This window comes from Ascaphus truei, chromosome 9, assembly GCF_040206685.1.
Source record: "Ascaphus truei isolate aAscTru1 chromosome 9, aAscTru1.hap1, whole genome shotgun sequence".
NCBI lineage: Eukaryota > Metazoa > Chordata > Amphibia > Anura > Ascaphidae > Ascaphus > Ascaphus truei.
The window spans coordinates 68,345,920-68,367,146 of NC_134491.1; the positions used below are offsets into that span (position 1 = coordinate 68,345,920).

A 21,227-nucleotide genomic window follows, 5' to 3' on the forward strand; every position below is an offset into this window, starting at 1 on the left:
TATATCATATAATAACAAATCTATATATCTCAAATGGAGAAGGCACACCTTAGTTATTAAAACACATATTGGTGAGAGCACACCTCAAAGGATAATTTTTATGTTTTAATACTGTTTTCTTTCTTTTGATACTGTTTAACTTATGTTACATAGTTGCATAGTAGATGAGGTTGAAAAGAGACATACGTCCATTAAGTTCAACCTATGTAAATTAAGGCAACAGATATTTTATCCTATATTTGTACTTGCCGTATATCGATGCAGAGGAAGGCAAACAAAAAAACCTACTGCATGACTTTGGGCACTATTGCGAAGCTTGCTGTCTACAAGCACTCCTAAATCCTTCTCCATCAAGAATTCTCCTCATTTAATTTGTAAGTCGCCTGTTTATTCTTGCTTCCCAAATGCATAACCTTACATTTATCTGTAATAAAGCTCATCTGCCATTTACCTGCCCACGTTTCCAGTCTCTCCAAGTCCTTCTGGAGAGAAATTACATCCTGCTCTGATTCTATTACCTTACACAATTTAGTATCATCAGCAAAGATGGAAACTTTTCTCTCTATGCCAACCTCAAGGTCATTAATAAACAAGTTAAAAAGCAGGGGTCCCAGTACCGATCCCTGAGGTACTCCACTCACTTTAGCCCAACCTGAAAAAGTCCCATTTACAACAACTCTCTGTTGTCTGTCCTTCAACCAGTTTTCAATTCAGGTGTAAGTATTTTTACCGGGTCCAATTTGCTTTATTTTGTACACCAACCTCTTGTATGGAACCGTATCAAAAGCTTTTGCAAAATCTAAGTAGACCACATCAACTGCATTACCCTGGTCTAAATTCCTACTTAACTCGTCAAAGAAAGTAATAAGGTTAGTTCGGCACGACCTATCCTTCATAAATCCATGCTGACTATTACTAATAATTATGTTTTGTGTTAGGTATTCCTGATGTTTTGCTTCTTGTTCGATCCTTGGATCTGAGTGAAGTATAATGTTTATACATATATTTATATATAAGTAGATTTTAGATGTTATCCCTTCGATTTGCTCATTTTGGTCGTACTGGGGGCTGTATTTTATTTTTTATAAATATACACACATGTATGTTCCAATATATAAATTAAATTAGTGATTTAAACACTTAAATTGGCTTTTAAATCAGCCGTTGGTGTTAAAGAAACAGCTTTGTATGTGTGAAGTTAGGAGCAGCATTATGTGCATGCCGCAACCTTCGAGCGCACGCCAGGATTACGCCTAACGTAAAGCTGCGGGACAGCCCAACAAGTTAGTAGTGGCTGTGCCTATGCTCATGGTATACAGAAGCTTGTGTGTGAGTGGGAGGTGAAATCAGACACAATATAATATACATCCGCTTTACCTTAATCTCAGTGTGCTCCACTGATTTCTCCCATATTTGCTGGTCGTAGGCTCCAATCTGAAATAAAAAGCACAACGTGAATCAGACTGAAACCTCTTTACTGTCAGAGGGGCTGGCAACGCATTGCAAAGTTATTGTACATCACTGTCACTGGCTTTGCATCTAATCCCATGCTGTGCTTAAAAGCTGTGTGAACAGCGAGCATAAGTTTATAAGGGTTCCATGTAAAAATGGATTTCTGGTAAAATGTGACACGGTGTGCTCATTTGCATGTCATTTCCCAGAATCCCTTGCCACAGTGGAAGCACTGTATGCTGGGTGATAATGGTGAAAGGCAGGGTTGCAGACCTGCCTAGGACATGTCAATGTGCTCACAGGCGATCTTTTTATTTGCTATATGCTATATGGTGGAGGTGTTTTGTCGCCTTTTTCTCCCACCATAACTTATATAAAGTATGGTACTACCCAGCCTTTACGATTGCAAAGACAGTACAACCAGCCTCACCCTGATGAGACCCCCTGTGGGGGGTTTCGTTGAGAAAATTCTTTTATTATGCAGTGAATCTTTACAACTTTGCTCACAAGTGATCTTTTTATTTGCCATGTACAGTATATGTTTATATTAGTGCCGTTGTGTTCAGATTGTGTGAATCAGTGTGTGTTAATGTGAGGGTACAGTATATAACAGTGTGTTAATGTATGTGCACTGTGTGTGTCTGTCAGTGTGTTAATGTGAGCCGCTCCTTCAAACGGTGTGTACTGTGTATGTGATTGTTTGGTCATTTGTTTATTTGTACGTTTAGCAGTGTGTCTCTACGTGCTGCAGTGTGTCTCTGTGTGCTGCAATGTGTCTCTACGTGCTGCAGTGTGTCTCTACGTGCTGCAGTGTGTCTCCATGTGCTGCAGTGTGTCTCCGTGTGCTGCAGTGTGTCTCTCTGTGCTGCAGTGTGTCTCTCTGTGCTGCAGTGTGTCTCTGTGTGCTGCAGTGTGTCTCTGTGTGCTGCAGTGTGTCTCTACGTGCTGCAGTGTGTCTCTACGTGCTGCAGTGTGTCTCTGTGTGCTGCAGTGTGTCTCTACGTGCTGCAGTGTGTCTCTATGTGCTGCAGTGTGTCTCTGTGTGCTGCAGTGTGTCTCTACGTGCTGCAGTGTGTCTCTATGTGCTGCAGTGTGTCTCTGTGTGCTGCAGTGTGTCTCTGTGTGCTGCAGTGTGTCTCTATGTGCTGCAGTGTGTCTCTATGTGCTGCAGTGTGTCTCCATGTGCTGCAGTGTGTCTCCATGTGCTGCAGTGTGTCTCTATGTGCTGCAGTGTGTCTCTATGTGCTGCAGTGTGTCTCTGTGTTCTGCAGTGTGTCTCTGTGTGCTGCAGTGTGTTTCTGTGTGCTGCAGTGTGTCTCTGTGTGCTGCAGTATGTCTCTATGTGCTGCAGTGTGTCTCTGTGTGCAGCAGTGTGTCTCTGTGTGCTGCAATGTGTCTCTGTGTGCTGCAGTGTGTCTCTACGTGCTGCAGTGTGTCTCTATGTGCTGCAGTGTGTCTCTATGTGCTGCAGTGTGTCTCTGTGTGCTGCAGTGTGTCTCTACGTGCTGCAGTGTGTCTCTATGTGCTGCAGTGTGTCTCTGTGTGCTGCAGTGTGTCTCTGTGTGCTGCAGTGTGTCTCTGTGTGCTGCAGTGTGTCTCTATGTGCTGCAGTGTGTCTCTATGTGCTGCAGTGTGTCTCTGTGTGCTGCAGTGTGTCTCCATGTGCTGCAGTGTGTCTCCATGTGCAGCAGTGTGTCTCCGTGTGCTGCAGTGTGTCTCTATGTGCTGCAGTGTGTCTCTATGTGCAGCAGTGTGTCTCTGTGTGCTGCAGTGTGTCTCTGTGTGCTGCAGTGTGTCTCTGTGTGCTGCAGTGTGTCTCTATGTGCTGCAGTGTGTCTCTGTGTTCTGCAGTGTGTCTCTGTGTGCTGCAGTGTGTTTCTGTGTGCTGCAGTGTGTCTCTGTGTGCTACAGTGTGTCTCTGTGTGCTACAGTGTGTCTCTGTGTGCTGCAGTGTGTCTCTGTGTGCTGCAGTGTGTCTCTGTGTGCAGCAGTGTGTCTCTGTGTGCTGCAGTGTGTCTCTGTGTGCTGCAGTGTCTCTATGTGCTGCAGTGTGTCTCTACGTGCTGCAGTGTGTCTCTGTGTGCTGCAGTGTGTCTCCGTGTGCTGCAGTGTGTCTCCGTGTGCTGCAGTGTGTCTCCGTGTGCTGCAGTGTGTCTCCGTGTGCTGCAGTGTGTCTCTGTGTGCTCCAGTGTGTCTCTGTGTGCTGCAGTGTGTCTCTGTGTGCTGCAGTGTGTCTCTGTGTGCTGCAGTGTGTCTCTGTGTGCTGCAGTGTGTCTCTGTGTGCTGCAGTGTGTCTCTGTGTGCTGCAGTGTGTCTCTGTGTGCTGCAGTGTGTCTCTACGTGCTGCAGTGTGTCTCTACGTGCTGCAGTGTGTCTCTACGTGCTGCAGTGTGTCTCTGTGTGCTGCAGTGTGTCTCTGTGTGCAGCAGTGTGTCTCTGTGTGCTGCAGTGTGTCTCTGTGTGCTGCAGTGTGTCTCTGTGTGCTGCAGTGTGTCTCTGTGTGCAGCAGTGTGTCTCTGTGTGCTGCAGTGTGTCTCTGTGTGCTGCAGTGTCTCTATGTGCTGCAGTGTGTCTCTACGTGCTGCAGTGTGTCTCTGTGTGCTGCAGTGTGTCTCCGTGTGCTGCAGTGTGTCTCCGTGTGCTGCAGTGTGTCTCTGTGTGCTGCAGTGTGTCTCTGTGTGCTCCAGTGTGTCTCTGTGTGCTGCAGTGTGTCTCTGTGTGCTGCAGTGTGTCTCTGTGTGCTGCAGTGTGTCTCTGTGTGCTGCAGTGTGTCTCTGTGTGCTGCAGTGTGTCTCTGTGTGCTGCAGTGTGTCTCTGTGTGCTGCAGTGTGTCTCTACGTGCTGCAGTGTGTCTCTACGTGCTGCAGTGTGTCTCTACGTGCTGCAGTGTGTCTCTACGTGCTGCAGTGTGTCTCTGTGTGCTGCAGTGTGTATCTGTGTGCTGCAGTGTGTCTCCATGTGCAGCAGTGTGTCTCCGTGTGCTGCAGTGTGTCTCTATGTGCTGCAGTGTGTCTCCGTGTGCTGCAGTGTGTCTCTGTGTGCTGCAGTGTGTCTCTGTGTGCTGCAGTGTGTCTCTGTGTGCTGCAGTGTGTCTCTGTGTGCTGCAGTGTGTCTCTGTGTGCTGCAGTGTGTCTCTATGTGCTGCAGTGTGTCTCTGTGTTCTGCAGTGTGTCTCTGTGTGCTGCAGTGTGTTTCTGTGTGCTGCAGTGTGTCTCTGTGTGCTACAGTGTGTCTCTGTGTGCTACAGTGTGTCTCTGTGTGCTGCAGTGTGTCTCTGTGTGCTGCAGTGTGTCTATGTGTGCAGCAGTGTGTCTCTGTGTGCTGCAGTGTGTCTCTGTGTGCTGCAGTGTCTCTATGTGCTGCAGTGTGTCTCTACGTGCTGCAGTGTGTCTCTGTGTGCTGCAGTGTGTCTCCGTGTGCTGCAGTGTGTCTCCGTGTGCTGCAGTGTGTCTCCGTGTGCTGCAGTGTGTCTCTGTGTGCTGCAGTGTGTCTCTGTGTGCTCCAGTGTGTCTCTGTGTGCTGCAGTGTGTCTCTGTGTGCTGCAGTGTGTCTCTGTGTGCTGCAGTGTGTCTCTGTGTGCTGCAGTGTGTCTCTGTGTGCTGCAGTGTGTCTCTGTGTGCTGCAGTGTGTCTCTGTGTGCTGCAGTGTGTCTCTACGTGCTGCAGTGTGTCTCTACGTGCTGCAGTGTGTCTCTACGTGCTGCAGTGTGTCTCTACGTGCTGCAGTGTGTCTCTGTGTGCTGCAGTGTGTCTCTGTGTGCTGCAGTGTGTCTCCGTGTGCTGCAGTGTGTCTCCGTGTGCTGCAGTGTGTCTCTGTGTGCTGCAGTGTGTCTCTGTGTGCTCCAGTGTGTCTCTGTGTGCTCCAGTGTGCCTCTGTGTGCTGCAGTGTGTCTCTGTGTGCTGCAGTGTGTCTCTGTGTGCTGCAGTGTTCAAGAGGCAATCCAAGCAGTTAAAAATAAAAATAAAAAAAATGTTTATTTTAATATATGCAGCCTTTGATTGCCTTTATTGAAAACGAATTACTTAAGCTGCCGATCCACTGGTTCTCCTGTGATTGCTCATCAAAATCTTGTTTCCTAGGATTCACTAAATGGCTGCCTTTCAGTTTCAAATTAATCCTCCAGTCAATGTAACTCAGCAGCTACAATGTATTCTTATATTACTAAAGTAACATTATGTATTGTTACAGTTTACAGCTTAAATTGCTGGGAATATTGGCAACAAATGATCACAAAAAGGAAAGTGTTACAAAGATCTTGCACTGCTGGAGAGGTGTGCTAAATCCTGCTATAGAAATAAAAGGATACTCAGTATATTAACTCATTACAAATGGCATTAAGAGTTGAATTTTAAAATAAAATTAAAAAAGGTGGAAATTATTATTTAATACAACAGAACTGAGGTTTTAAAAAAACAAAAACCACATGTAGGATATCGCTTGGATTGCTCGTTTAATGTGAGTGCATCATTGTGCCTGTATTTGTATCTATGTTAATTGTACTGTATTGTATGTCTTTATTTATATAGCGCCATTAATGTACATAGCGCTTCACAGTAGTAATACATGTGGTAATCCAATAAATAACAGATAATATAAATAACAGATCATGGGAATAAGTGCTTTAGACATAAACATAACATTAAGGACGAGGAGTCCCTGCCCCGAGGAGCTTACAATCTAATTGGTAGGTAGGGAGAACGTACAGAGACAGGAGGAGGGAGTTCTGGTAAGTGCGTCTGCAGGGGGCCAAGCTTTATGTATCATGTGTTCAGAATGTTCACAGTGCTATTCGTATGCTTCTTTAAGTAAGTGTGTCTTAAGGTGGGTCTTAAATGTGGATAGAGAGGGTGCAAGTCGGGTACTGAGGGGAAGGGCATTCCAGAGGTGTGGGGCAGTCAGTGAAAAAGGTTTAAGGCGGGAGAGGGCTTTAGATAAAAAGGGGGTAGAAAGAAGACATTCTTGAGCAGAACGCAAGAGTCGGGATGGTGCATAGCGAGAAATTAGGGCTGAGATGTAAGGAGGGGCAGAAGAGTGTAAAGCTTTAAAAGTGAGGAGAAGAATGGAGTGTGAGATGCGGGATTTAATCGGAAGCCAGAAGAGGGATTTCAGGAGGGGAGATGCTGAGACAGATCTAGGAAAGAGTAGAGTGATTCTGGCAGCAGCATTTAGGATAGATTGTAAGGGAGACAGGTGAGAGGCAGGAAGGCCGGACAGCAGGAGGTTACAGTAATCAAGACGGGAGAGAATGAGGGCCTGAGTCAGAATTTTAGCAGTCGAGCAACAGAGGAAAGGGCTTATCTTAGTTATATTGCGGAGGAAAAAGCGACAAGTTTTAGAAATGTTTTGAATGTGAGGGGCGAATGTGAGAGAGGAGTCGAGTGTGACCCCTAGGCAGCGTGCTTGGGCTACTGGGTGGATGATCGTAGTTCCAACAGTAATGTGGAAGGAGGTAGTAGGGCCAGGTTTGGGAGGAAGTATGAGGAGCTCTGTTTTAGCCATGTTGAGTTTAAGGCGGCGGAGGGCCATACAGGATGATATAGCAGAGAGACATTCAGAAACTTTGGTTTGTACAGCAGGTGTTAATCTGTGGGTGCGCTGTATCTATGTCAGTGTGTCTATGTCTCTGTATTTGAATAAGTGTGTTAAAATGTGTCTGTAATGCGTAATGTATATCAGTGTATTAATGTGTGTGCTGTTTGTATTGGTGCATTAATGTTAATGTGTGCAGTATTGGTATTAGGGGGTTAATGTGTGTGTACTGTATGTGTATCAGTGTCTGTGTGTACAGTATATCAGTCTTTTATGTGAGTGTACTCACATTTTATGTGAGTGTACAGTTATAATTGGCAAGGGGAAAGCATTTTCCCATTGCCTGTCACCTGTTGGTTATAAACTATAATTATAACCACTTACCTTCTTCTGATACCAGGATATGGCGTCTCTCTTATCACAGGCCATTTCTTCCTGCCAGTCACTGGAATCCCTATCTCTATACGGGGACAGGTAATAGGACAGAGAGCTTCTTACTGGGACAGTCTGCAGAAAACAGCCCACGAGAGACCAATTATAAAGTGCTCACATATTCATGGCAATTCCAATAGACAGAGCGAAGAAGGTAAAGAAAGTAAGACAGGTTTGTGCTGCAGCAGGGAGAAAGAGAGCCAGGCGGGCAGTGAGGGATTTCAGTGTACTCCAGAGAGTTCCTGCTTTCGCAAATGACATCACACACCAAATACAGCAGGCCATTAACATACGCACACGGAGATTCGTGACATTCGTGACTATGTAACGTGCGTCTCACCTTGCTTCCTGCAGGCCAGGCTCTATTTTCTTTCGTTGTTGCATATCATGGTATCAGGTATCAAGCTGAGTAGGAAGAGACAGCCAGTGAAGGGGTTGGGACACAGAGGGAGATTGGAATTTAACATAGAAACATAGTATTTGACAACAGATAAGAACTATTTGGCCCAGCGAGTCTGCCCATTTTCCTTCCTGTTTAAAATCTCAGACCCTATTAGATTCTTGGCTTTCTTTCTTATTTAGGATAGCCATATGTTTATCCCAAGCATTCACTGCATTAGCTTTCACCACCTCCGTTACGCAGTTATTCCACAAATACACCACCTTTTCTGGGAAGACTGATTTCCTCACACTGAGCCTCCACCCTCCAGCCTCCTACCCTCCCACCCTCCAGCTTCAGAGCATGACCTCATGGCACTCGTCTTTCTCTGAAATATGCTTCTCTCCTGTACTTTGTTCAAACTCACTATCATGTCTCCTCTCTCTTTTCTCTTCCAAGCTGTACATGTTGAGGTCATTTAGTCTTTCCTGATGAATGTTATGCTGTAGATCATGCCCCCTTTTAGATAATTGCCAATCTGTAATTGATTTATGTCCTTCTGGAGATATCAGGTCATATCTACTAAGCAGTCTTCTGCCATGAGACACCTTACAGCCCATTGGCTTGAATGGGCAGTAAGGTGTCCAATGCCAGAAGGTATCTCATGGCAGAAGACTGATTAGTAAATAATGTCCTGGTCTCCAGAGTGGAACACCATATTCTAGGTGAGGTCTTACCAGGGATTTATAAAGTGACATCACTACCTCTCCCATTCTGCTGCCAAATCCGTTCTCTATACAACCCAGCATGCACCCTCCTTCCCACATTACTACAATTGTTACAACTTCTGGACAAACGTGTAGCATTTTTATTCTGCGTTCCTTAGTGTCAATGTATTGAAGTCATTTTTTCTGTGCACATCAGCTTGTAACTTGTCAGAAAGAGTTGGGTAAAACACATTGGGGTCCATGTATAGTAAATTCAACGGAAAAAAAAAAGTTTGTTTAGACGCACTGCTCCGTTTTTGGAGCAAAATTGGGGCATTTGTAATAGTTTCTTACATCTGATGCAGAATTTTTAGCTGACGCCACTTTATATCTGGGGGATTTAGGGGTTCAAATAAAAGGCAAAACAGACCTATAATGATACATCTCATGATAATCTGTGTAACTCTCACCAACTCCTCCCACTGACACTCCCCAAGGTGCATGCTGGGGTGAAATGCTTTGATACATAAGTGCATGATTAAGATGCCCAGTTTTGTGACAAAATTGCCTTGATACATAGAGCCCATTGAAATTAGAGGTCACAAACCATTTTTTATTCACATCAAGTGTTAGAAACCTTGATTAAGATATTACATAGTTACATAGTAGATGAGGTTGAAAAACGACATGTGTCCATCAAGTTCAACATATGCTCAATTTAGACAACAGATACTTTATCCTATATCTATACTTGCTTATTGCTACAGAGGAAGGCAAACAAAAAACCCCAGTGACATATCATCCAATGATATCTCATATGGGGAAAAATAAATTCCTTCCTGACTTCAAGAATTGGCAATCAGATTACTCCCTGGATCAACATCCTTCCCATGTTTACTTATTTGATATATCCCTGTATACCTTTCCTTTCTAAAAAGATGTCCAACTTTTTCTTGAAGATATCTATTGTATCTGCCATCACAGTCTCCATGGGTAATGAATTTCACATTTTAACTGTCCTTACTTTAAAGAACCCTTTCCTTTCTTGCTGGTGAAATCTGCTTTCCTCCAACCTTAAAACTGCAGTTCAGTCAATATCCTGCATGTGTGTTTTTTTTAATAAATCAGTTCTGTAGTAAGAAAAAATACTTTTAGCATTTTCTGTTTTTAAAAAAACAACTTTGAAAGACCAATTTTCTTGTATTCTATTTTAACAGCCATTTGCTACGGCACTGCCCCTTCATGTCCTGTCACAAGCCCTGGCACACCCCTTTGTCAGCCCTGCCCTCCCTCTAGCACTTGTCAGTGCAGGATTGCTCATGAATATTCATGAGCTTCCACTGACTGACACAAGCAAATAAAAACATATGCCAGCCCTAATTATGTCACCAAATTTCCCCTATCAATACATGGAGAACGAATTGACCTGCAGCTATACAGTTCTTTAGGTAATTAGAGATTGCACACATAAAACTATTGAAGTAAAAAAATAAATAAATAAAATAAAAAAAAGACTGAACTGCAGCTTTAAGGGATGGCCCCGAGTCCTTTGTACTGTCCTTGGGATAAATATTTTGGGAAGCAGGGGGTTTCAGAGACCCCTTTCTTCAAACATATTATAAAAAATAAAGTGTCACCAGGATTGCTGATTTAACAATTAAGCGAATTGCCACCTCAATCAACATCATTATGGAAGATTTCAGTGCATTTGTGCCAAGAAGTAAGACAAACACTTGGTAAGTATGGTTACAGCAACATGAATACATTTGGAGACAGATTGGTAGAAGTTGCAGAATGTGAAAACTTTTACATCGTGAATTCATTCTTCAAAAATAATCCAACTAGAAAATGTGCGTGGAGTGGACCCAATGGGAGCAAGAATGAAACTGCGCTAACAAAAACCACGTGATTAAAGACTGCACCGTCCTTAACCATTTCAACAGAAGTAATCACCAATTGGTTTGCAGCAACTTACATGTTAATGGAAAGAAGAAAACTGATTATACAGAACAAATCAAGATCAAGAACCTCCAAAATAATAGCAGAGAATTTCAACTAAAGATGAGAAAAATGCTTCAGCTTGCCCGAGATGCATCGGAACACTTTAGCAAACAATTCTGAAAAAACTCGAGGAATTAATAACAAGAAAAACAGATTACGAAATTATCAGTTGACAAAGCAGTTGCTGAGGAAATGACAAGAAATGAAGCAATCCCAAGTGGCAAGAACACAAATTGAATAGAGAGAACTGTGCGAGACATTGTGCAAGCATATAGCTGAAGATGTAAGAAATGGAACGGCTATGTGGTGAATAAAATTATTGAAGATATCAAAGGCTTAAAGAAGGTGAAGCAGTGATGGATCAACAATAAATGAGTGTGCACTTACCATGAGGAGAGCTAAGGAATTGTACAAGTACACAGATAACACAGGGCATAATCATGCAGGTGAAGAACGAGGAGAGACCACTATGTGTCGTTCCAGAAGAAGTAGTAAAGGCAATAAAATCTATGAGTAATGGAAAGGCCCCTCACGAAGATGGAATTACAAGTAAAATCTTGAAAGAAGCTGGGAAAGAAGTAAACAAAATGACATGCTGCTTGAAGAACAGGAACATTCCAGATCAATGGAGCAATGTTGTAGTTATCATCACCAATAAGAAATGAGATAAAGAAGACCTCAAGAACAAGACTAATCCGTCAACTTCCAATCATTTGCAAGATTTTTATGAAAATACACTTAGCAGCAACAGGCCCTGTACGTTACCCAGCTTACAAAACAAGCAGGATTTGCAGTAAATATAACACAATGGACCACATCCAAGAAGTGATTTCCCTAAGTAATGAATATAATCCATAACTCATTTTAGGATTCATAGATTACGAAAAAGAATTTGATTCTGTCTCCACCTGTCATTTTACTTGCATTGAGAATTCAACATTTTGAAGAAGCATACATCGATAATATACGGAAAATGTACGAGAATGGCACATCAACCATTAGACTAAATTAAGATACAAGCAAGATAAGGATCCGTAAGAGTGAGTGACAGAGAGACACCGTGTCAACAAAGATTTTAACAGCAACACTTGAAAAATTGTTCAAATCATCGAATTAGGGAAATAAGACATCTACATATACTTAAAGCTGCAGTTCAGTCTTTTTTTTTTCTTATTTATTTTTTTACTTCAATAATTTTATGTGGGCAATCTCTAATTACCTAAAGAACTGCATAGCTGGCGGTCAATTCGTTCTCCGTCTATTGATCGGCAAAGTTTGGCGACATCTTTAAATATGGGGAATCTAAATCGTTGCTATAGGAACAAGCATGCTTGTTAAAATAGAATACAAGAAAATTGGTCTTTCAAAGTTGTTTTTTTTAAAACAGAAAATGCTAAAAGTATTTTTTCTTACCACAGAACTGATTTATTAAAAAAAACACACATGCAGGATATTGCCTGAACTGCAGCTTTAAGTCACCTCCAATTTGCAGACATAATTTTTGGAGAATATCTGCACCAACAAATCAGAGAACTCGCCGAAGCAAGTAAGAATATGGGCCTCCATATGAATCTCAGTAAGACCAAAGTGATGTTCAACAAATGTGTCAACTCTGCAAAAATTGAAACAAAAATTGAAACAAAAATTGAAACAAAAATTGAGTAGAGCTAGAAGTTGAAAACGATGTCTACTTTAGTTGGCAAGTATTAATGGATGGGAACCTTTCAAATTAAATCAATAGGAGAATGAAGATGAAACGCAGCATATTTTTAAAAAAACAAGACAGTCTTTCAAGAGAACCTTCCACTGTGCCTACAGAGGAACGTTTTTGACCAGTGTATGCTGCTTGTAATTATGTATGGATGTTGAACTTGGACCCTAAATGCAGAGATAACTCAGAAGCTACAAACCATTCAAAGAAGTATAGAGAGAGACAGGGTATAGGAAGTTTCCGGAAAAAAGGAATGAATGAGTTCAACAGCAAACAAAGGGTAAATACGTTAAAATGGCAGTGGCACTGGATTTTAAGGGGTATAAAAAGGTCAAGACGATGACCAAAAGCAAGATGGGAGGATGAAATTAGGAAATTTGTTGGAGCCACAAGGAGAAGAGGCTTGCAACCACAGAGCCGGTAAGATAATTGCGGAGTCCTTCATCCAGCACCGGATCGACAAGGGCTGATGAGGATTGAGTATATATATATATTATATTATCCACATATATATTACACACACACATACACAAATACACAAACACCCTATATGTCTATACATGCACAACATACTGTATGTATACAATATGTGTATTGTATATTCTATAAAGATGTGTGCAAGTACATACATGTGTGTATTTGTACACGATATATATATATATATATGTGTGTAGCCCCCTTTCCCTATGCCTATGGGAACTACGTGGGCGACTACTCGTGCTGCTGTTACCTGGGAGGCTCACAGAAGGCCAGAGCCTCCACTTCTGGGGAGCCTGGGGTACGATATCTCGCGGTTTCAGCGCCTCCACCTATGAGGATCCCAGTGTAAGTGGGATGACCCCTCATAGGACACAATAATTACTATACAAACTGGTATAATATAACATCTTTACTGTACACATAGCAATAATATACTCACAATACAAGATCACAATGCAATACCCACACACAATATCCAGCACCCCGGTGTGGTTCCTACAAAGTACTTAGGGTGCCCTAGGTACCTTAACACCTGGTGTCCGTAAAATAGTCCCCATCCAGAATGTGAGGTAGCGCAACCCCTGTATACATAGTTGGTGCATTTAATACCTCCCTGGGCACTCCTGTACCCAGGAACCGCTGATGAAATATAGATCAGTCAGGTCCCACATCGCGGGGCCTCCCAACAATCCCCTCACGCCTCAGGGTCCTGATCCGCCTCGTGGGTGAGCTCAAGCAGGAGTGTCTCACGTAATGTCTTTCATGGTCCTGTGGCCTGATCCCAGGACGCAGGGCACCGCCTCTTCAGCAGATTGTTGAGGACTTTGGCCTTGCTAGAGTACCCCTCTACGAATCTTCGGTAGTACCCGCAAAACCCCAGAAAGGATCGTAGTTCCATCACGTTATTTGGTCTGGGTCAGTACACCATGGCTACAACCTTAGCGGGGTCGGTAGCCACTGAAGTGCGGCAGAAGCGGCAGTTGTCCAGGGACAACTTTAGGCCTTCTCTTCCCAGTCGATCCAGGACTTTTAGAAGGCGTGCTCTTCTAACGTTCTTCCGAACACGATGCGCGAGAACAAGATGGCCACCGCACTGACTGTGCATGCGCCGCCCAAGCAAGATGGCCGCTCCCTGCACTCCGACAGCGCGGAGCTCCAGCGGCTCCGATCCAGCCCGTCCCCCCTCCACCGAAGATAATAAGGTGACTCTGCTACATACATACATATATACATATATACATATATACATATATACATATATACATATATACATATATACATATATACATATATACATATATACATATATACATATATACATACATACATATATACATATATACATATATACATACATACATATATATACATATATACATATATACATATATATATATATATATATATATATATATATATATATATATACATACATACATACATACATATATAATTATAAGCGAACCATTTATTTAAGCCTGCATTTTTAAATATTCTTTGTATATATGTATTACATATACAAACGTTTTCTGTATGTTAAATCTCATTAATAATGAAGCGATCCGCCTGGAAATACAGTTTCAAACTCTCCATACTCAAGTTTTTGGAGTTTACCACTTTTCTATCTACTGGTAGTTAAACACTTCAACTTATTAAGAATATTTTTATACACATTATAGGAATATGTTCTGCACTTTTTATGAGTGTAAACAACTACATAGATCTGCAGAATCACAATAGGAATAGCATAGAATTAGAGACCCGCAGGATAAAGCGATAACGTGTTACTTACTGTTGTTTTTTCAGCCCTGCATTAGACAGTGTCTGCACAGTGTCCATGCTGACATGGAGCTGTACAGTGCTGCAATGAGACCAGCTTCCTGTATAATGACATACAGGTGTCTGATCTGAAACAATGCACAACAAACACACACAACCTACAATTACTTCCTCTTTCCTGGGCTATGATGATGAAATCAATTGTAGCTACAATGTATTTAAAGAGAGAGTGCTTTCAACCTTTGGAATTGAGACACGCAGGAGCAGGAGGAGCCTGTGTATAGCAGCATACACCCTCTCATATGTGTATTAAATATTTCACAGTCATGTGGATCAACAACACATTTAGGTCCAAGGGTTCCATTTCCAGCTGCGCTACTTAAGCAAACACTTTTTTTGTGGGGTAGTAGTGGTGGTGGTATTTTGGGGATGGGGGGACGTTTTGTATTGTGTGTGTGTATTGGGGGGGGAGTATTGTATCAGCATACGGGGAATTGTGTGTGGGGCCAGGGAAGGGGCTTGTGTGTGTGGGGGTGGGGGTATTTGAGTGGGGGAGGGGGGGGGTAACCAGCTACAAATAGCAAAGGGGTACCATTAACCCCTTCACTGCCAGAGGGGCAAACTATGCAATGTGAGAGAATGAGATTGAAAAAAAATACCTGTTTCCCAATGCAGCTCATTTGGAAATATCCCTGTGTTTATGGTAAATTAACTATGACCCCTCCACCGAACTAGCAGTCGGTACTGTATTTTCTGCAACATTAATCACGCCTTTTGCATTTCAGGGAGACTTAATGGTTTAAATATACAAAGCTAATACACGTCAAATTTGGAAAGGTTGTTAACCATACGGGAGAAGCATGGCTCAGTGCATTCATTTCATTTTTTCCCCATTCCCATACATGTTCTTTAGTGGGGCTTTAAAAGGTACAATCCCTCATCGCTGACCAATAAAAAAAACTCATTTTCTAAACATTTAACCATCTAATTGGCATCCTTATACTAACCGAGATGTGCTAAAAACAAAAATGTGATTGCTTTTTATATACTGTATCTCTAAATGGGGCAACGTTTGTCAATCAAGTGTTTTATTTACCCTTGGCCTATCCTGTACTCATCCCTGAGCCTACAAAGATAATGGGAGCGGGATAGAAGGGGCCTTTGCCTGTGCAAAATCTTGTTGAACACACATTGATATCAGACAAAAGGGAGCAGCGAGAGGAAAACCCTTCCAAGTCTGAGCTCACCATGTTTCCAAACTAACTTTAGCTAAATGATTTAAAAATATGTATTGGTGTCAGTTTAGTAAAAACTAAAAATAAAAGGCATTAATTACCCTGAAGTAACCCATGTTACTGGGATAAGTCCACTTAGGGCCTGGAAGGAATGGCCTCATTAAACTCCTCTTCCCCCTTATTTTTTTAAACCTACCTGGAATAAGGTGTCTCGTGTATCAAAGTTGCTCTCTCCATTTTGGCAGATATGTAGCAATACTTGTTCAGGGATAGAAAGAAATGGCGGCCAACAGTCATTGGCTCCTATGAGACTGCTGATACTAACAAAATCCGTGATTTTAAGGCCCAGATCCACAAAAGGGTGCTAAACTTTAGCACACGTTACTCCTCTTCATGTGGATGAAGATATGGTAAAGCTTAGTACCGTTTTATGGATATGTGCCTATATCTGTGAGAGTTAACATGTCATTTCCAGTAAAAACGGTGTTCCTTCAGGAACGTAAATTTGTGGCATGGCTCACAGTAACCGCAAAAATATAATATAATAAAACCTATTAATCTGCTCCCCTTTGGATTTGGAATAGATTATACACATGTAACACCCCCCCCCCCCTTACAGGAGATTTGCCTGTTACATGTGCTCTGGTGCTGGATAGCTCACCTGCTGTAGACCAGGAAGCCTGAGGCTAAGGCCCCGCTCCCTCAGTCAGCGCGCCCGCACTGCAGACAGGCGGGGCGCTGACAGACACAGACCGCGATATGCGGTCTGTAGGGAGCCGGAGCCGGAGCGGGAGGGGGGCGGAAGTGGCAGGGAGGGGGGAGGGGGGCGGGATCTGATCGTGGTGCCGTCCACCCTCCCACACACATACATACACACACACACACATATACATATACACATACATACACACACATACATATACACACACACACTTTAACCTGCAGCTCCTTCCCTGCTCCCCGCCCAAAGCGCCTCCCATCTAGCTCCTTCCCTCCCCCCTCCCCATTGGCTGACTCGCATACCATGTGACGCGTCGCCGCACGGGAACACAATTCTCTGGTATCCCCTGCTGGCTGAGGCGTCACAGTACGTAGTCAGTTGGCAGTGAGGAGGGACTGGGACCGGATCGTGAGGCTACAAGGCAATGGCGAGTAGCGCTCACGCGGCCGCCCGCACCACCGGGCGCAGCGGGTCCCAGCCCTGAGTCTCCGCGATGGTAGTGGGAACGGGACATATTGGTACTTCATTGGTGCAGCGCCTCCATCCTGTAGGGTAGCTGCCGGAAGCAGATGGTATACCCTTTTCCAGGAACGACACAGAGAAGTGGGACCGTTCACTTTTTATTGGGCGGGCCAGGACCCGATTCCATCTCTTGCAAGAAAGGTACTTCTTACACCGACCATCATATAATATCTTCCTTCGCATCTTGCATCACTGACATTCCCTGACTAGGCACCCCAAGGGCTTGAGACCCTTGAGGCTAGTCGCCAACCCCCTTATGGGGTAAGGCAGATACTGCGTCACTCACTGGGGAGCAGGCTACATCCTGGAATTGTCTCATCTAAATTTGGGTTAGGAGCCTCTTATATACCCGGGGAGGGGTTAGCGACCCTGCCCCAAACTGGGCAGGTGTTAGAGGAGGTCCCGGTGTCGCACCATCCTACGTGTGACCCCCCCTAACACTCCCCTTTTCACAGGTAGTGTTAGGACCTTGTGGGGAGCGCAGGTATCACCATAAACATGTAAGGGAAAGAATATCAAAATAGTGCAATATGTCTAAATGAATACAGCAATCTGAGCAGGAATCATGAATGGGAACTCACATTATCCCAGTGGTATTACAGCCTGTATTTGGCAGTAGATGTGGTGGGTAGATTCAGCAATGTGCAGGGGGGTCTTGCTTGTACACACTCCCAGATGATAGCAGGACGAACCCTCAATGGAAATGGAAATAAAGACAATTCTAGTGCAACACTGTATGTTCACTATGGATATATTGAAAAGGCAATAAGTATTGCACTTACATGATCAACATGTGCTTAGACACATAACAATTGATGCGCAGCATAGGTGTACTCCATCCACCCCACTCCCGAGGTCGCGTCGTGTCACTTCCGGTTTCGTCGGCGAACACAGAATGGATCCTCACGGGTTCTGGGGCTAGTCTGGCACACTTCTGAACTGCTGCAGGTTCACTCTGAGTGAGTTGATCATGTATGTTTGAATGTAAAAAGTTTTTTTTTTTTTTTCCTCTTAACTCTGTGCTGTTAATTGACCAAATGGAACAAGCTGACTGATTGGGGAGGGGGAGGATCATGTGACTTTTTTTTGTGTATAATACTAACACCTTCGCTGCATTGGGCAGGAACTGCATTAGGCAGTGAGGCATTTAAAGTGAGCTTTTTAAGTGATAAAAACAGTTAGACTACAGTGAGCTTTTTAAGTGATAAAAACAGTTAGACTACAGTGAGCTTTTTAAGTGATAAAAACAGTTAGACTACAGTTTGACTAGAGGTGACTGGGGACTGGATCTACTGCACACTCTTTTACTCAAGACAACAAACGGTAAGCTATTCAGATCACACTATGATCCCATGCTTGTTAGCCTGCATAGTTTAACCCCCCACCCCTTTACAACTTCTCTCACTGCAGCCTCTCCCAAAACTGACTGCACAAAACACTGAAACCCTGAATTGACCCTAGCATTACAATGCACCAAAACACTTGACAAGGTACAGGCCCACCCCTGCTGTTTAGTCTGCACACACTCACTCTGCTCACAACAGCTCCTTGCAGCACTGCCTACCTCTGGCATCATGAACCTGCTATGTCTTCTAACTTTTTTCTTTCTCCTGGCCTCATGGAGATGTTACTCCCTCTATCTGTCGCCCATATAAACTTCCGGAGCCTGCTGCCCAAACTGGATGAACTAAGGGCATGGTGCCTTATGCATAAACCCAAAGCCATCGTTCTTACAGAAACATGGCTATCCTCTAAAACCCCTGATGCAAATATCGCCATTCAGGGATACTCCATTTTTAGGAGAGATAGGTCAAAGAGAGGAGGAGGGGTGTTATTTTATATTGCAGACACCTTACAATTTACACTGTTATATTGCCCACCAAGTCCACCCTCTTTTGAAACTCTAGTTGGCAAAATCTGCCTCCCCTTTTCTAAGCCCATCTTGCTTGCTGGCATCTACCGCCCCCCTAAAGCCCCTCTACAATCCTTGACTGATATCACCCAATTTCTTGCCTCCATTTCCTCTCTGAATGAGAAGAGTGAGCTGCTAGTTCTAGGGGATTTCAACTTCAATTGGCTTGACCCTAAAAACCACAAAATCCAGATACAACTCAAGTCACTTAACCTATCGCAACTCATTTCCCAACCCACACGAATAAACCTGAAGTCGCATAACCATTCCTTGCTAGACTGGATTCTCTCCTCAAACCCCAGCAGAATCCAATCCTCTGGCATCCTTCCTGATATTTTCAGTGACCATGCAATAGTGTACTGTGTAAGGAAAATTAAACCGCCCCATTCAAGCCCTAAAGTTCTCCTCACTAGAACATTTAAAAACTTTAACCCACAACAGTTTCTGGATGACCTTACCAACTGCCCTTGGCACAGAATCGATTTAATTCCCGACCCTGACTCTGCGCTCGACTATTTCCAATCCGAGTTCTTAAAACTCTGCGATACCCATGCTCCACTACGCAAAATAAGGGTACGGGGGGCCCACCTTCCATGGGTTACACCTGACCTTATAGCACTCTACCAGTTCAGGGATGCCTCGTGGAAAAGCTACAAAGTAACTGGCACTACCAAGGATCTCAATCACTACAGATGCCTGCGGAACGTGTGCACAAGGCAAACAAGGTATGCAAAAGCACAATATTACTCTGACAATCTCCACCAAAATACATCAAACTCAGCTAACTTCTGGAAGGTTATCAACAATATATTCCAGCCCCCTAACCATCAACAACCAAGTAATATCACTAAGGGGGATATTACTCTGACAAACCCCACTGACATTGCAAATGCATTCAATGATTACTTTGTGGGGTGTGCCACTAACTTATTAGCGAAACGCAGCACAAACCCCAAACCTGAATCTCATCCTGGGAGTACCCCTATAGTCCCACCCCCTCCCAACACTGCCCACAATTTTCAATTTAGCCCAGTATATGAAGAGGAGATTACACAAGCGCTCCTCAAACTAAAACTAAGCAGCCAATGTGGACCCGACTTACTACAATCTAGGTTCCTACGACTTGGTGCCCCAGCCATTGCCAAACCAATTGCGTCCATAGTCAACTCTATCCTGTCTGCAGGCCATATCCCTAAGACCTGGAAAACTGCCAGAGTTGTCCCAATCTTCAAAAGTGGGGACAAAAACACTGTCTCAAACTACAGGCCAATCTCACTTCTCCCAATTCTATCCAAAGTTATGGAAAAATGTGTCCACTCCCAATTAAGCGATTTCTACACCAAGACAAATTTCCCTAGCCAATTCCAATCTGGGTTTCGTCCCAAACACTCCACCGTAACTACCCTGCTAAAAGTTTGCAATGAAATCCAGTGCGGAATGGAACGGGGACAACTCACTGGTGCAGTATTCCTAGATTTTGCAAAGGCTTTTGACACAGTTGATCATGTTATCCTGCTTAACAAACTCCAGAGCTCTGGAATAGGGAAACATGCTTTAAACTGGTTTCAGTCCTACCTATCAGGAAGATCCCAACATGTGTCCATCTCAGGCTCTAACTCCAACCCCCTGGATATCACCTGTGGTGTCCCGCAAGGCTCTGTTCTGGGGCCCCTACTCTTCTCAGTGTTCATTAATGATCTTCCCACAGCTTGTAAGGAAGCCTCAATACACATGTATGCAGATGACACAATCCTGTATGCACACAGCCATAGCCTCTCTGACCTTCAACACATACTTCAGTCTGACTTTTTGAGACTCGAAAACTGGATTTCCCAAAACAAACTGTTTTTAAACACTGACAAGACGGTAACAATGGTATTTGGGACCAAGACTAAATTTGTAAAGCTTCCAGTGACTGAGCTCCTGATTAGAACCAACGCTAAAACCACCCTAACACCTGTCACTAGTTTTAAATACCTGGGCTTATGGTTTGACTCCCACTTAACATTCGGGATGCACATTGATACCCTGACAACCAAAACCTATGCCAAACTAGGGGTACTTTACAGGAACAAATCCTCCCTAAGTCTCCTGGTCAGAAAGCGTATTGCACAGCAGATGCTAATGCCAATTATTGACTATGGAGACATAGTATATGGCTCGGCTCCTCAAACCCACCTTAGCAAACTTGAAACCCTCTACAATTCAATTTGTCGTTTTGTTCTCCAATGCAACTACAACACACATCACTGCGAAATGCTCAAAGAACTAGATTGGTCATCACTAGAGTCTAGGCGCAAAGATCACCTTTCCTGTCTCACCCTCAAATACTTTCTGGGCAAGCTACCCAGCTACCTGAACAAGCTC

At 43.6% G+C, this 21,227-nt stretch overlaps 1 protein-coding gene across 5 annotated transcripts in view; it reads right to left on the bottom strand.

Moving 5' to 3' along the window:
• Nucleotides 1-14,664, bottom strand: part of PHTF1 (putative homeodomain transcription factor 1) — a 59,241-nt gene extending 44,577 nt beyond the window's left edge. For 2 of the 5 annotated variants that reach the window (XM_075615298.1, XM_075615297.1), the window contains exons 1-4: nucleotides 14,484-14,664; nucleotides 7,754-7,818; nucleotides 7,366-7,441; nucleotides 1,378-1,434 (exon numbers count right to left, since the gene is read on the bottom strand). In XM_075615298.1, coding sequence (XP_075471413.1) covers nucleotides 1,378-1,434; nucleotides 7,366-7,441; nucleotides 7,754-7,797 — 177 coding nt within the window. In that variant the 5' untranslated portion in view covers nucleotides 7,798-7,818; nucleotides 14,484-14,664. Of the gene's footprint in view, nucleotides 1-1,377; nucleotides 1,435-7,365; nucleotides 7,489-7,753; nucleotides 7,819-14,483 lie in introns of those variants that run through there. The other 3 variants (XM_075615301.1, XM_075615300.1, XM_075615299.1) reach the window with 2 other exon arrangements.
• Nucleotides 14,665-21,227: the final 6,563 nt, after the last annotated feature.